The sequence below is a fragment of the Molossus molossus genome, unplaced genomic scaffold (genome assembly GCF_014108415.1).
Source record: "Molossus molossus isolate mMolMol1 unplaced genomic scaffold, mMolMol1.p scaffold_m16_p_5, whole genome shotgun sequence".
Taxonomy (NCBI): Eukaryota; Metazoa; Chordata; class Mammalia; order Chiroptera; family Molossidae; genus Molossus; species Molossus molossus.
Genome location: NW_023425388.1, coordinates 10,698,108 through 10,712,937, shown reverse-complemented (window position 1 = coordinate 10,712,937; position 14,830 = coordinate 10,698,108). Strand labels below are relative to the sequence as shown.

The 14,830-nt window shown below is 39.3% G+C and overlaps 1 protein-coding gene across 4 annotated transcripts in view; it reads left to right on the top strand.

The window, feature by feature from the left end:
- Positions 1-14,830, top strand: part of TTC3 (tetratricopeptide repeat domain 3) — a 122,142-nt gene that overhangs the window by 81,526 nt on the left and 25,786 nt on the right. For all 4 annotated transcript variants that reach the window (XM_036242245.1, XM_036242249.1, XM_036242247.1 and 1 more), the window contains 4 exons: positions 1,494-1,658; positions 6,830-7,895; positions 9,135-9,200; positions 10,597-10,746. In XM_036242245.1, coding sequence (XP_036098138.1) covers positions 1,494-1,658; positions 6,830-7,895; positions 9,135-9,200; positions 10,597-10,746 — 1,447 coding nt within the window. The remainder of the gene's footprint in view (positions 1-1,493; positions 1,659-6,829; positions 7,896-9,134; positions 9,201-10,596; positions 10,747-14,830) is intronic.

Here is a 14,830-nt window from a genome sequence, read left to right as displayed (position 1 = left end):
GTGACTACATCAAACTTAAAAGCTTCTGCATGGCAAAAGAAACCAGCATCAAAATGAAAAGGGAACCCACTCTGTGGAAGAACATATTTGCCAACGATACATTGGATAAGGGGTTAATATCCGAAATATATAGAGTACTCATACAACTCAACAAAAGGAAGACAAGCAATCCAATTTAAAAAATGGGTGGAGGACATGAACAGACACTTCTCTAAATAGGACATACGAAAGGCCAGGAGACATATGAAAAAATGCTCATCCTCTCTAATCATCAGAGAGATGCAAATTAAAACGAATTAAACAACTTAAGATGCGATATCACCTCACACCTGCCAGAATGGCTGTTATCAACAAATCCTCAAACAACAAATGCTGGCAAGGATGTGGAGAAAAGGGTACTTGAACACACTGTGGGAATGCAGACTGGTGCAGCCACGGTGGTAAACCGTGGTGTTTCCTCAAAAAATTAAAAATGGAACTGCCATTTGACCCCGTGATCCCACCCTTCAGAATATATCCTAAGAAGCCAATCAGGAAGAATATATGTACCCCTATGTTCATAGCAGTGCTATTTACAATAACTAAGATCTGGAAACAGTCCAAATGCCCATCAGTAGATGAGTGGATAAAAATGTTATGGTACAGCCCTGGCCAGTTTGGCTTAGCAATTAGAGTGTTAGCCTGCAGACTAATGAGTCGCGGGTTTGATTCCAGTCAAGGGCACGTACCTCAGCTGCAGTTTGTTCCCAGCCCTGGTCAGTGTCATGCAGTAGGCAGCCCTTTGATGTGTCCCTCTCACATCAGTGTTTCTCTCTCCCTCCCTCCCTCCCACTCTAGCTGAAGATAAATAGAAAAATATCCTCAAGTGAGGATTAAAAGAAAAAGTTATGGTACACTTACACAATGGAGTACTATGCAGCTGTAAGAAAGAAAGATCTTTTACCCTTTGAAACGACATGGAGGGGCCTGGAGGGTATTATGCTAAGTGAAATAAACCAGAGAAAGACAAGTACCACATGATCTCACTTATTTGTGAGCTGTCGACCAAAAGTGATCCAGAATCATGGAAGTAGAGAACAGACTGATGAACCTCAGAGGGATGGGAGGTGGGAGGGGAGGGGAGAGATAAACCAAAGAACTTATATGCATATGTGCACAACAGTCAACATGGACATTAGGCTGGGGAAGGCAGGAGGGGGTCAGTGGGGAAAAAAGGGGGACATCTGTGATACTTTCAATAAAAATAAATAAATAAACATATCGACTTAAAAAAAAACAAATTGCCATGTAATATGTTACTATCATTATGTTTATTTCAGTTTAAATATGGATAGGACAGAAGTAGGTTTACAGTTGTGAGAATGTGAAACACAGTTTATTCTTGTATTGTTATTTATTATATTTTTCATGCAAACAACTATTAACCTGCTTTTGTCCCACCCTGTATTATTCTGTGTCACCAATTATTAATCACAAAATTGTTCTTTTATTAGCAGACGCAATTCAAATACTGCAGGCCCATTTGTAGTGCCTGACCATCTTCGGCAAGACGTAGAAGAATTTGAAGCTCTCTACGAACAACACAGCAATGAATATGTTGTTCGTAATAAGAAGCTGTGGGACATTAACCCAAAGCAAAAATGTTCAACTCTGTATGAGTGAGTAGAACATTTCTACAACTACTATTTTGTACCAAGGCAGCCAGTTAAAGATCTTAAGTTGTTTAATTTGTGTCCTGTATGACTATTAAAGGGATTGCTTATTGGCTTGTAAACTTTGGGGAAGAAAAATATTTTTACAGTTTTTGTTCAGTATTACACAAATGCAACTGAGGATTTGTAATTACTAAATTTAGAATCCTAATGTTTATTTTGTCAGTTTGAGCTGCTAATATAGATACTTTCTACTTCCAAACTGTCCTGATACGTCCTGATAGGACTGATAAAGTTTCCAGCCATAATAATTTTATCGTGAATTTCAAGGTATACATTTGACAAGGACTTGTATGATTATGTGATATTATCCTTATGTTGTTGCATGCATTGGTTTGGCATCTCATTTTAAGTCCAGTCGTGTAGCCTGGTGAAGTGTTACCCTCTGCTGGTAAAGGATGCCAGGATCTTGTTATTGCTCCTGCCAGGTAGTTGTTCAGCTGGGATGATAGAACACACAGAGAAAGCTGAGTCTGTATTGTTGTATTGGAGACTTGACCTCCTGACATTGATCTAGTAAAAGAGAAACTGACTTTCCTTTTGAAGTAACTTGGGTGTGGGTTACTTTTTGGTTGAAAATGTGAATGTGCTAATGTGAATGTGAAATTAGCACTTACAGCAAGTCTGAGTCGGGTGTATGAAACGGTGGAGCAAAGAGTTGAGGAAAATCTAGAAATTGCTATTTTGAGCTTGGCATTAAAAAGCAGTGCATGGCCCTGGCCGGTTTGGCTCAGCGGTTGGAGCGTCGGCCTGCGGTACAGAGAAAAAGCAGTGCATGATGCTTTCCTTAAAAGAAACTGGGGCAGTTCTGGCTGGTGTGGCTCAGTGGTTACATTGTCGGCCTGCACACCAAATCGTCTTGGGTTTGATTCGTGGTCAAGGACACATACCTGGGTTGCAGATTCAATCCCTGCCCCAGTCAGTGCATGCAGGAACCAGTCAATTGATGTCTCTCTCTCACATCAATGTTTCTCTTCCCCCCACCACCCCTCCCTTCCTTCCTTTCACTCTCTTTCAAAAAATCAATGGAAAAAAAGAAACTAACAAAAGAAGAAACAGGCTAAGATCAGCAATAGGAAATTAATGCAAAAGCTAACTATTCTCTTGGAAAACTAGTCACTCATCCATAATATGGTCATTTCTTCCATTTTCCTCAGTTGCAGCATTCCTGTTCAGTCTGGTTATATACTCTTGGGTTCCTCTTGATGATTTTTCTTTAGAGTTGAATTACTGAGAAAGTCATATTTCCAGAGAACTCCTGGATGACAGCATGGAAACAGCTATAAAAATACACTAGTATTTTTTTTTAAATGCTAGACTTTGCTTCAGGCATCCAGAACTGAAGCTAAACTGTGTAGGTTTCAGGAGCTTGCTTCTTACAGAATTTATTAACATTATTAGTGGGAAGAAAGTAAACAACTTTATGAGAAAAAAATAGGCTGATTTGTTTGTATTTTGAGATAGAATTTATGTCTTATAATAGGACAAAGTCAGTAGGTTATAGGGAGTCACCTCAAAACATAGTTCTTTTTTTGAATTTTCAGAAGTAAATGTGATTTCTTTTATTGGACATTGGAAAAAGAAAAATGAAGCTAAAGCTTTGTGTATGAAAAGAGTGTAGAGTAGAAAAATATTAGACAAGGAGTCAAGAATACCAGGATAACTTATGCTGTTAATTAACTTTTTCTTTAGTGGTGTTAATTAGTTTAGTCAGCCAAGAGTAAGGTTAAACACTGTGCGAGATTGTAGAAAATATAGTTCTCTCATGCAGCTTACAAATAGCAGGAGAGCTAAATTGATCATTGGTCAGATCACAGTGTCCCAAATGAAAATGACTCTATGAAGTAAGTATCACGAGCTTGGCCCTGGCTGGGTGGCTTATTTGGTTGGAGCGTCATCCCATACACCAAAAAGGTGGCAGGTTTGATTCCTGGTCAGGGCACATACCCAGGTTGTGGGTTTGATCCCCAGTTGGAATGCGTTCCAGAGGCAACTGATCAATGTCTCCCTCTCCTTCTCTCCATCCCGCTGTCTTACTCTAAAAAAAAAATACCATGTACTTGTAGAAAACAGTGATCTTCAAGGGAAAATGAGAATACTAGGATGGGAATGCTTTCTGAAATGTTTTCCCATTTATGTCCCTTTCCCATGTGTTGACAGTGGTATGCACTGGCCCTGTGCAAGTTCATCAGTGACCATTTAAGTCACTAATGGTCTCATCCACTTATGAAAATATATGTGCACATATAAACATATATACATAACAACTAGTAGTATCTCTGGTATGATTAATTTTTTGTAGTTTATTTTTACTTCTGTCAAGCTCAGTGTGCTTGCTCATGCTCACCTCTGATCCTGAAGTGCAGGAACACTATCCCTGTTAGAATCTGAGACTGTGAAAAGGGCCAAATGATGGAACAGGAGATGACTTTGTACCTTGGCAGAAGCTGAAATGATCCTGTCAGACTCCTGCATGTCCACTAAACAGCCACACCAGCACCACTGTTCGTGTGTTGATGGACAATTGGATTCTAATCCCTGTAACACGGTGGACTATTAAGAATCATATTTGTGCCCTGGCCGGTTTGGCTCACCGGTTAGAGTGTCGGCCTGCGGTCCTGAGAGACCCGGGTTCGGTTCCCGCTAAGGGCGTGTACCTCGGTTGCAGTTTGTCCCCGGCCCTGGTCGGTTGTGCGGGTGGCAGCCTCTCGATGTGTTCCTTTCACGTCGATGTTTCTCTCTCTCTCTCTCTGTTCCTCTCTCCCTCCCACTCTACCTGAACAAAAAAAAAAAAATGGAAAAATGTCCTCGGGTGAGGATGAAAAAAAAAAGAATCATATTTGTGCTGTTTTGGACCCAATGTTTATCTTACATTATTTTTCAAGGCCAGGAAAGTGGATAAATGGAATTGAAGTTCATTTTGGATTGCATTTCATATAATAGTAATTATAAAAATGTTACAATAAGGTTATAATATTATCTCTCTTTGGACTAAGACCCTTGTTGGATTCAATTTTGTTCTTCATTGAATGTGTGAAAAAGTCATTGTTACTTAAGCAGTGGACAAAATATGGAGGCTCTGTTTCTTTGAAAAAAAAAAAAGTTTTCTTGATTATAAAAGTAATAATACAAATTATTAAAATTAAAAAAAAAAAAACTAAAGTTGAGCCCTGGCCAGTTTGGCTCAGCGGTTAGAGCGTTGGCCTGCGGACCAGAGAGTCCTGGGTTCGGTTCCCGTGAAGGGCACGTACCTTGGTTGCAGTTTGTCCCCGCCCTGGTTGGGATTGTGTGGGTGGCAACCAGTCGATGTGTCTCTTTCACGTCTATGTTTCTCTCTCTCTCTCTCTTCTCCCCTCTTTCCCTCCTGCTCTATCTGAAGATAATTGGAAAAATGTCCTTGGGTGAGGACAAAAACAAAACAAAACAAAGTTGAAATGAAAAGAAATATTAATTCTGTCATCCAGATGTAACCAGTTACCTTGCGGTGTATATCCTCTCAGACTTTAAAATGTCTACGTGTGAAACATGTTTTAAAATTTGCCAACTATGGTTATACTATATGCTCAACTTTGACATTTACCTTTTTCACCTAAAAGTGCATAGTGAGCATTTATCATGTTCCTGACTATTCTTCAGGAACACAATCCGTTAGTTGCTCAGTGGCCATCACCAGATCAGTATCATCACTTACATGGCTGTTGAAAAGCTCTTTGCTGAATTAGAGAGTGATTTTCTTTCATGTGGTCTCTTCTTTAGTTATCCCATTTTGGATATAAGTATTTTTATCCAGGTAGAAAGCTTTATTTTTCAGTTATTTTCTTGAGTATCCAGCATCGAGAGAGAAATTAAATACATACACGTCATTGATGATTGTTGTGCTCTTGCTCAGTGGCAGCTAAACACCAGCTGGAAAGGTTTCTTCAGACAGATGGTGGGGTCAGTGTCATTCATAGCAGTCCTCCTGGAGGACTGTTCTGAGGCTGCCATGATTTAGTTCTTCGTACTTCACTCTCTTCAACCCCTTCTGCTTCTAGAAATGTCCCATTAAAAATGGAGTTTGATGGGAATCTTCAAGCAAAGACACATTTAGCCTTTTACCTTGCAAACGATCATGTATGTAGGGAAGTTTCAATTGTAGAAATTATCTTAAGGGGAAAAGAGTCATTAAAAAACACTTTAAAGACATTGGTAAGTATTTCGAGCAGCAGTGCTGATAGAGAAGGGGCACCGGGTCTTCATGCTTCCGGGTGTCAGTTGTTTGTAATTGCCCGATGTATTTATCTGCGGCAGCTTCTGCACAGAATGCGGTTTTCTTTTGCTTCAAAAAGTGGTGTTTTTACCTTCTAAATAACTTGTCTTCCTGGTTAGTATTTATTTACTAAGAAAGTTTCTTTGGAGATTTTTGCTCTTGAAAAGCCTTCTCAGTTGTATGTGGTATGTGTCTTTCTTGGTTATTACTCACTGTTAGGGACTGCATACCAAATTCAAATGGAGAAAGAAGCCTTTTTGAGCCTGAGACTGGAATGGGAAAAGAAAATATGTCAGAACTGTAGTGAACACGCCCAGTCCAGAGTTGGAGGCAGATTAAGGGATTGGCCCCATTACCATGGATCTGACCCTGTACTACATTGGTTTCTTGATCAGACATTATTGATTTCAGTACCTCTGAATCATTGCTTATTCCTAAACAGGGAAATTACTACATGCCAGTTTCAGTAGGATTTTTAGAAAATTGTGTTTCTTCTTCTTATTTGACATTTGTGTTACTATATTGTTTTTTTCTTGAATATTCTTTTCATTGTTTTTAAATAGATTGTGCCATTAAATAATTAAAATTTATAAAGTAAATTTAATCTCCTTTGTTTTTAAAGTTTTTTAAGGATCGAGGAATAAACAAAATTTTATTTATAGTATCACTGATTGTAGTTAGCTGTCCTCAGATTTAATATGAGTATAATGTTTGACTTAATATGATTATAATGTTTGTTGGGGAGGTACTGAGATAACCTCAAAATACAGTAGTATTTGCTTTGGGAGAATTTTGGGGGAAATATATTTTTTTAATGAACATGTACAAGTACTTATAATAACTTAAGTAAATGCAAATTTCTTCCCAGTTATTTCTCTCAGTTGTTGGAGGAACATGGTCCCCTGGATATGAGTAACAAGATGTTTTCTGAAGAATATGAATTCTTCCCAGAAGAAACTCGACAGATACTAGAAAAAGCTGGAGGTTTGAAATCTTTCCTCCTGGGATGTCCTCGTTTTGTTGTGATTGACAACTGTATTGCTTTGAAGAAAGTTGCATCACGGCTCAAAAAAAAGAGAAAGAAGAAAAACATCAAGACAAAAGTAGAAATGTCAAAGACAGGAGAGTATTTACGAGTTAAACTGCCACTGAATCCAACTGCTAGAGAATTTAAACCAGACATGAAGTCCAAACCAGTGTCCAGTTTATCTTCAGCACCAGCTTCTGAGGCTGTAAAGCCCAAACCTGGATCTGCTGATTATCCTAAACCAGCCTGTGAAGCTGAGAAGCCGATACCAGTATCTGAGAATTCTCATAGATCAGTTTCTGAGGATGAGAAGCCCAAAGAGGTCTCTCCCAGTTCTCCCAAACCAGTCTCTGAGGATCCAAGTCACCAGCGAGCCTCCTCTAATTCTCCCAAACCAGTTCCTGAGGATGTGAAAGCAACCTATTGGACTCAAGCCCACTTGGTCACAGGATTCTGTACATACCTTCCCTTTAGGGGATTTGACATTACCCAGCCACCACCAACATACATAAGCGTGGTACCAACTTTGCCCCCCCAGTACACTAACATTTACACACCTCTGGCCACTATTTCTCCTGAATATCAGCTGCAAAGGTCAATACCGGTGGTGCCATCTTTTGTAGCCAGTGACAGACCAGATCAAAGTGCTGCTGTGTATTTTGAGGGTCCTTGTTTGAATGCTGAGCATGCCTCTGGTAACCACATTGCCTCGCAGACACAGATCCCTCAGGACTCTTTGGAGATATCAGTAAAATCGCAGTGTGGCCCGGATGATAGTGATCCAGCCCAGAGTGAGCCCAGCGTAAATGATGATCACTGTGGAAATTCTGCCCACAAGCAGGAAGCAAACCCAGAAAGGACCGATGAAGCAACGAACATTCCATATACACAGGTGGTTGCCATACAGGTAAGACTAAAATAGAAAAATGTCATCTTAATACAGAATTAATTTTTTTCCCATTTTTTTCATTGCCATTATATTTACTAAAATTCTTTAAAGTGATTGATAATATAATGCTTACTAACACTTCACCTGAAAATGTTTTTAAAATACAATCCCTTTTGTGGAGCATGGTAGGTAATATTGTCAGAAAGAATTTTTGGGCCTAGTAAATAATGCCTTTGTTTTCTACCCCAGCTTTGTACCAGTTGAGAAATAAAGTAGAGGGATCAGTAGATGGAGCCAAAACATCACCTTAGTACTATTACAGGCACCATAGGAAGATGTGGCTCTTCCTGTGGGGAGTGCATGTCCTAACAAGAACTCCCAACATACCAACCTACTCTCCAGTTACAGCAGTGCGGGACCAGGAGGCCTCCCAACGTGGATGCCTGCCCCATAAGACTGGATAGAGAACAAGGGACAATGTGCTCTCTGCACATGCAGCTCCAAGAGGAAGGAAAAAGAGTCTGTATTACACATACCCAGTTTCTCCTACCAAAATTAGGGAGTAGTAAAGGAGTTAAGAGACAACCAGATGGAGAGAAACAGGAGGGAGGTTAATAAAAGTTCTTTCCTACAAGCATGAGAATAAATTGAGGTTCCTGTGCAGATAACTCTATAGGGCATGAATTCATTAAATGCTTATTGGGTTATCCCCATACGCACTAAGTTTTCTGTTTTCTAGAAAGCTTTGAAAAAATATGTTAAGAGTAATGAGTCAAAATCATTTCCATTTTTACTAATTGTAAATTCTAGCTCTTTCCTAATACAAATATCTATAGAAAGCATAGAATGTTATCTAAATGATCAAAAAAATAAAACTTGCAAAAATTGTGAGCATGTTTTTATTTTTTTTATTTTTTTATTTTTTTTTATCCTCACCCGAGGACATTTTTCCATTTTTTGTACAGATAGAGAGGGAGGGAAAGATAGGAAGAGAGGGAGAGAGAAACATCGATGTGAAGGGACACATCGAGTGGCTGCCACCCGCACGACCAACCAGGGCCGGGGACAAACTGCAACCGAAGTACATGCCCTTAGCGGGAACCGAACCCGGGTCTCTCTGGACCGCAGGCCGACGCTCTAACCCTGAGCCAAACCGGCCAGGGCTGTGAGCATGTTTTTAAACGGTATTACATAATGGATCTGTTTTACTAGAGCAATTGAGATAGATTGAATTTGAGTGTTTGTTTTGCCCCACAGGTATCTGGGAATATAGCTCATCAAGAAGTCAATACTGAGCCATATGATCCTTTTGAGGCACAACAAGTGAGTCAGAATTATATAAGACTGTTTGAAGGTTCAAATTTCATTAATTAATTAGATAGGAATGACTAATTAGAACTATTTTGGAGCCATCTAATTTCATATAAATCTTTATTATGAAATAAGCTTTAGAACATAACCAAAAAAAAAAATTCGTTTTGTTTTTATTGTTGGAATTTAGGAAGGAGAGGCAGAGTTGAAAAGGTAAGTTTTCTTTTTAGCTTATTTATTTCACAGTATAACGGCTTTAGTATTTAACTGGTATAATGAGTCTGTCTTAATTTATAAATATGAATGATATAGAAATTATTATAAAGACTATCACTTTTTTTAAAGAATGATTGAATTAGAAAATCTATTAATATAATTTACTGTGCTAATTAATGTACCTTAAGAGAAAAGTTATTTGATCAACTCCATAGTTGCTGAAATGTTACTAGAGAAAATTCAAATTTCTTTCTTGACTAAAGCTCATAATAATATGGGGATAGATGAATATGTCTCAGTATGCCAGTGTCTCTCTTTCTTAGCCAAAGCCATCATCTCTTTTGAAGGTGAAACATCACCATTAGTATTTACTATTATCCAGGAGATACAAGCTGACAGAATTAGATAAGAGAAAGAAGTAAGATTGTAAAGTGGAGGTGTAAGTATTATTATTTATAGAGGCTCAGGTTGTTTACCTGGATAATCTAAAACAATCACCTTGAAATTTAAAACAGCTACTTATATATTACTGAAAGAATGTAAAAATGTAAACTTCTGGGGAAGGCAGTTGGGAATTTATCTGCTGTCATATATGTATGCAGAGACCAGTGAACAAGGATATTTATGCTCTAGTCACTGACCAGACCCAGCCAAGGCTTAAAAAACAAATAGTTCTTGATGTTCATTCACATCAAAATGCTGATTTAATACTGAACCATTCTAAAACAAATATTCATAAATAGTTGTAGTACACATCAAAAAGTTTCATTATGAATAACTTTATTTTAAAAAGAGTTGGCTTGCCCGGCGTGTGTGGCTCAGTTGAGAATCATCCCATGCACCAGGAAGTCTCCAGTTCAATTCATGGTCAGGGCACATGCCCCGGTTGTGGGCTCGATCCCCAGTAGGGGGCGTGTAGGGGGCAGCTGATCGATGTTTCTATCTCTCCCTCTCCATCCCTCTCTCTGAAATCAATAAAAACATACATATTTTAAAATATACATGTATGTAAAAAGAGCTGGCTTTGCTAAACAGTGTTCACGAGCTTTTAATTCTTGAGTCATTGCCATTTCCCTTGAAATTGTTCATCTGCCTTTTATTCTCCTTTGTTTATTTTAAGAGACAGTTCAGAACAAGATCAGAATAGGCATTTTTAACTACTTTATTAGATAATCTTGTAATTTACTTTTAGGGAGATATTTCACAGATTGAAAAGGAGTACCAAGTTTTACAAGAGCAGCTTAAGGAAGCATGTGAAAATTATGAGCAGAGAAAACTGAAGGGCTCAGAAGAGACCAGGGACCTGGAAGAAAAGCTGAAAAGGAACTTAGAAGAAAACAAGGTAACTCTATCTGAAACCTCTCTTTAAGAGTACATGGCAAAATTAGGAGAATTATGCTTGTGTACCTCATCTAGCTGAGCTTCTGCATTATTGGCTAAACAAAGAATTCTTTCTCAATATTGCGTATTTCAAATTTCTCTATGACATATTAAAATGACAGTGTTTTTTGCAGCGTTCAGAACCTCTGCAAGTTACCATGGAATAAAAGGGCCGTAAATCTGGGTTTTCATTTACCTATAATTTAGTTTGCTTGATTAACCAAAACTATTTTTTGGTGACTAAGTTCCAAGTTAAATTCTTGTTTATATTGAGAGGCAGTGTAGCATTAGTGGTTAAGACTGTGAGGCCTGGAGTCAGACTGGCTGGGTTCAGATCCAGGCTTGGTTCTATCCCAGTTCTGATCTTGGGCAAGTTACTTAACTTCTCTGTGCTTTAGTTCCTTATCTGGAAAATTTGGGTAGTAATAGCTTTTATTTTGTGGGGTTTGATTAATACCTATAAAGAACTTAAAACTGCTGCTGCGTAGGAAGAGCTCTGTATAAGTGTTGGCTGTCACTATTATTACTGTTATCATCATCTTCATCTTATTCCTAAGGAAGGGTGAGAATAACGTAGAGCTTATGCACACTAGAACTGTATAGCCACCCAGAGTATCTTGTTTAAGTCTACCGATTTTTTTTTTTAATCCTCACCCGAGCACATATTTTTGCATTTATCTTCAGATAGAGCAGGAGGGAGAGAGGGAGGGAGGGAGGGAGGGAGGGAGGGAGAGAGAGAGAGAGAGAGAGAGAGAGAGAGAGAGAGAGAGAGAGAAACATTGATGTGAGAGAGACACATCGACTGTTTGCCACCTGCACAACCCCAACCGGGGCCGGGGACGAACCGCAACCGAGGTCCGTGCCCTTAGTGGGAACCAAACCTGGGACTCTCTGGTCTGCAGGCAGATCCTCTAACCGCTGAGCCAAACCGGCCAGGGCTAAGTCTACAGATCTTGAATTGTGTTGGCTAAGATTGATCATCAGTTACATGAAACTGCAATTGGAGTAATAACTAATCAGTGGCAAAGCCAGATTGAATTGGGGGGGAAGTGGAATTATAGATTGAAGAAATCATGATGTGTTTCTTTTTAAAAGCTAAGGTCTTGCCCTGGCTTGTTTGACTCAGTGGTAGCGCATCAGCCCACGGACCAAAGGGTTGCAGGTTTGATTCCAATCAAGGGCGGTTCAGTCCCTGGCCCCTGGTCGGGGTCATGCGGGAGGCAACCAATCAGTGTGTCTCTCTTGCAATGTTTCTCTCAGTCTCCCTCTCCCACTCTACCTGAAGATAAATGGAAAAATGTATCCTTGGGTGAGGATTAAAAAAAAAAAAAAAAAAGCTAAGGTCTTCCATACAGAGATAACAAAGGAACAGTAGTCCATTTAAGAAAGGAAGAATTTGTTGCGGAAATCAGGATCAATAGCTGGGGTAACATTAAACAATAAAATTAACTTAGTGTACCTTAATCAAGAAACTCATTTATTGAGATTTAAGTAGAAGAAAAGGGACAATTTGAAGGATAACTTATAAGATTCCTAGGACCTGTTTATATTTGGGGTGGGACTGGAGAAGATTCGAAGGATAAGAACATTAGAAGGAACCACAAACTTTCTGCCTGGTTGCCTCAGTGAATGAGTCTCATCCTGTCTAGCACAGTGACTCATGGAAGACAAGTTTAAAAAAGCTAGATAGAGAGTTTAATAAAATAACATATCTTTATAAACTTCATACTGACTCAGGAAAATCCAGTTTTATTTTAATTTCATAATTATCATTTCTTTCTTTTTTTTGTGAACATTTAAACTCTTTCTTCACAACGTTCAAGTATATAGTACAGCATTATTAACCATATTGCACATTAGATCCAGAACTTATTCATCCTTTACCTAAAAATTTTTTCCCTTTGACACACATTTCCCCATTTCTTCTAACCTCCTGTTCCTGGTAACTGCCCATCTGGTCTCTGTTTTTATGAGTTTTCTTTTTTTAGATTTCACATATAAGTAATATTATATAGTATTTGTCTTTCTCTGACTTATTTTACTTAGCATGATTTGAAGTTTCATCCATGTTGAAAATGGTAGGAGTTCCTTTTATCTCATGACTGAAAGGAAAATCCAGTTTTAGTAAGGTCCATATGGGACTGCCTATGGCCACCACATTGATGAAAGCAGATGTGGGGGCACCACTACGTAAGGTGCCATCTGGTGAGTGAGTGTGTTCTTTCTGCAGAGCCTTTTCCAACTTTGTAAACTGGTCTGACTGGGTCCTAGGTTAGTGCAGTGACAAGGCTTCTTTGAAGTACACTTGGCCGAGACACTGAGACCAGATCAGGCCTCAGGATCAGGGCTGTGAGTGGGCAGCATCTCCGGCTGGCAGGCTCGGGCTCATGTGCGCTCTCTAACCTGGCAAGGGCTCCGGGTCTGCATTCATGTGGTTGTACTCAAGAGTGTAGTCAGTCCGTTTTTTCAGAAAGTCACGTTTCGTCCCCCAAATTACAGGCCCATTAGGTCATTAGACTTTCCATGTAAAATGTATACCCGTTTCCTATCAGATAAGTTACTCACCTGAGTTCCTTTGGTTGGTATCTACACATGAGCAGAAGAGATTTAGCCATGGCTGTTTCTTTATTAACCAAAACTATGTTCATAATAAACTTGTGGAGAACTCTTTTATGACGTAAAGAGAAACTTATGGTTTTCATTGATTTTTCTCTTGGCCTTTGACTCTCTAGATTACTAAGGTTCCGAGCTAACTGACTTGTAACTTTTCCTTTCAAGTGACTTGATACACATTTGCATGTGTTGCATACAACACCTTTCTCCCATCGTAGAGGAGAGAGAGAAAGGCCCTGATAGCGGACCATGTTTACGGACTCAGGCTGTAGTCAGACTGCCTGGACTGAACCCAGCACACGTAAGAGCTTTGTGACCTTAGCCAATTTACTCAACCTCTGTGACCCTCAGTTTCCTCATTAATAACACATCTCTACTTCATAGGTTTGTGAGGACTCGGGTGGTATAGTAGCAGGAAGAATTGTTCCACCAGAAGTGCCAGGCATGCCCCTGTTGAGAAAAATCAATTATTTACAAAGCACTTGAAGAATGCTTAGTACATATTAAGCATTAATAAAAATCTGAGCTAGCTATTGTATATAGCTGATGGGGTTTGTTATCTTGAACTAGGAATGGCTTTAATAGATAATTAGGCCAGTTATCTATTCTCTACAAGAGGAAGCAGCTATTCCAAAGCCAGTTTCCTGCTGTTTTCAATGTACCTCTAACCTGCAGCTGGCAGGTTGCAGCCGGTTGCAGTATTACTCAGGAGCATATGTTTTTTGATTTATTAAGATAGCATTCATATAACATAAGATTCACCAGTTAAACGAACTCACTGTTTATTATTTTTTTTTTTGTTTGTTTGTTTTTTTATCCTCACCCGAGGATATTTTTCCATTTTTTGTACAGATAGAGTGGGAGGGAGAGAGAGGAAGGAGAGAGAAACATCGACGTGAAGGGACACATCGAGTGGCTGCCACCCGCACGACCAACCAGGGCCGGGGACAAACTGCAACCGAGGTACATGCCCTTAGCGGGAACCGAACCCAGGTCTCTCCGGACCGCAGGCCGACGCTCTAACCGCTGAGCCAAACTGGCCAGGGCGAACGAACTCACTGTTTAAAAGTATATAATTCATGGGTTTTCATATTAACAGTGTTGCATAACCTCTACTACTATCTAATTTCGGAACCATTTTCATCACTCCAAAAAGAAACCCTATAGCCATTAAGCATTCACTTGCCATCTCCCCTAAGACTTATGTTCTTAAGGTGCTTTAATGAGACTTAAAGCTAAAGTGGGTATTTAGTTGACATTGGTTCTTAAAACACAGTCAGAATAACTTTGACCCAGAATAATTTATGGAGGAAAACTTTTAAACTTTGTCCTTTTCTGCATTAGAGCAGAATCCTGGTGCCCACCTGCCAAAACTCCTCAGCCCACATCTGTGTAGAGGTGGTTCTTGTATTCAGTCACAGTCATTGCCAAGT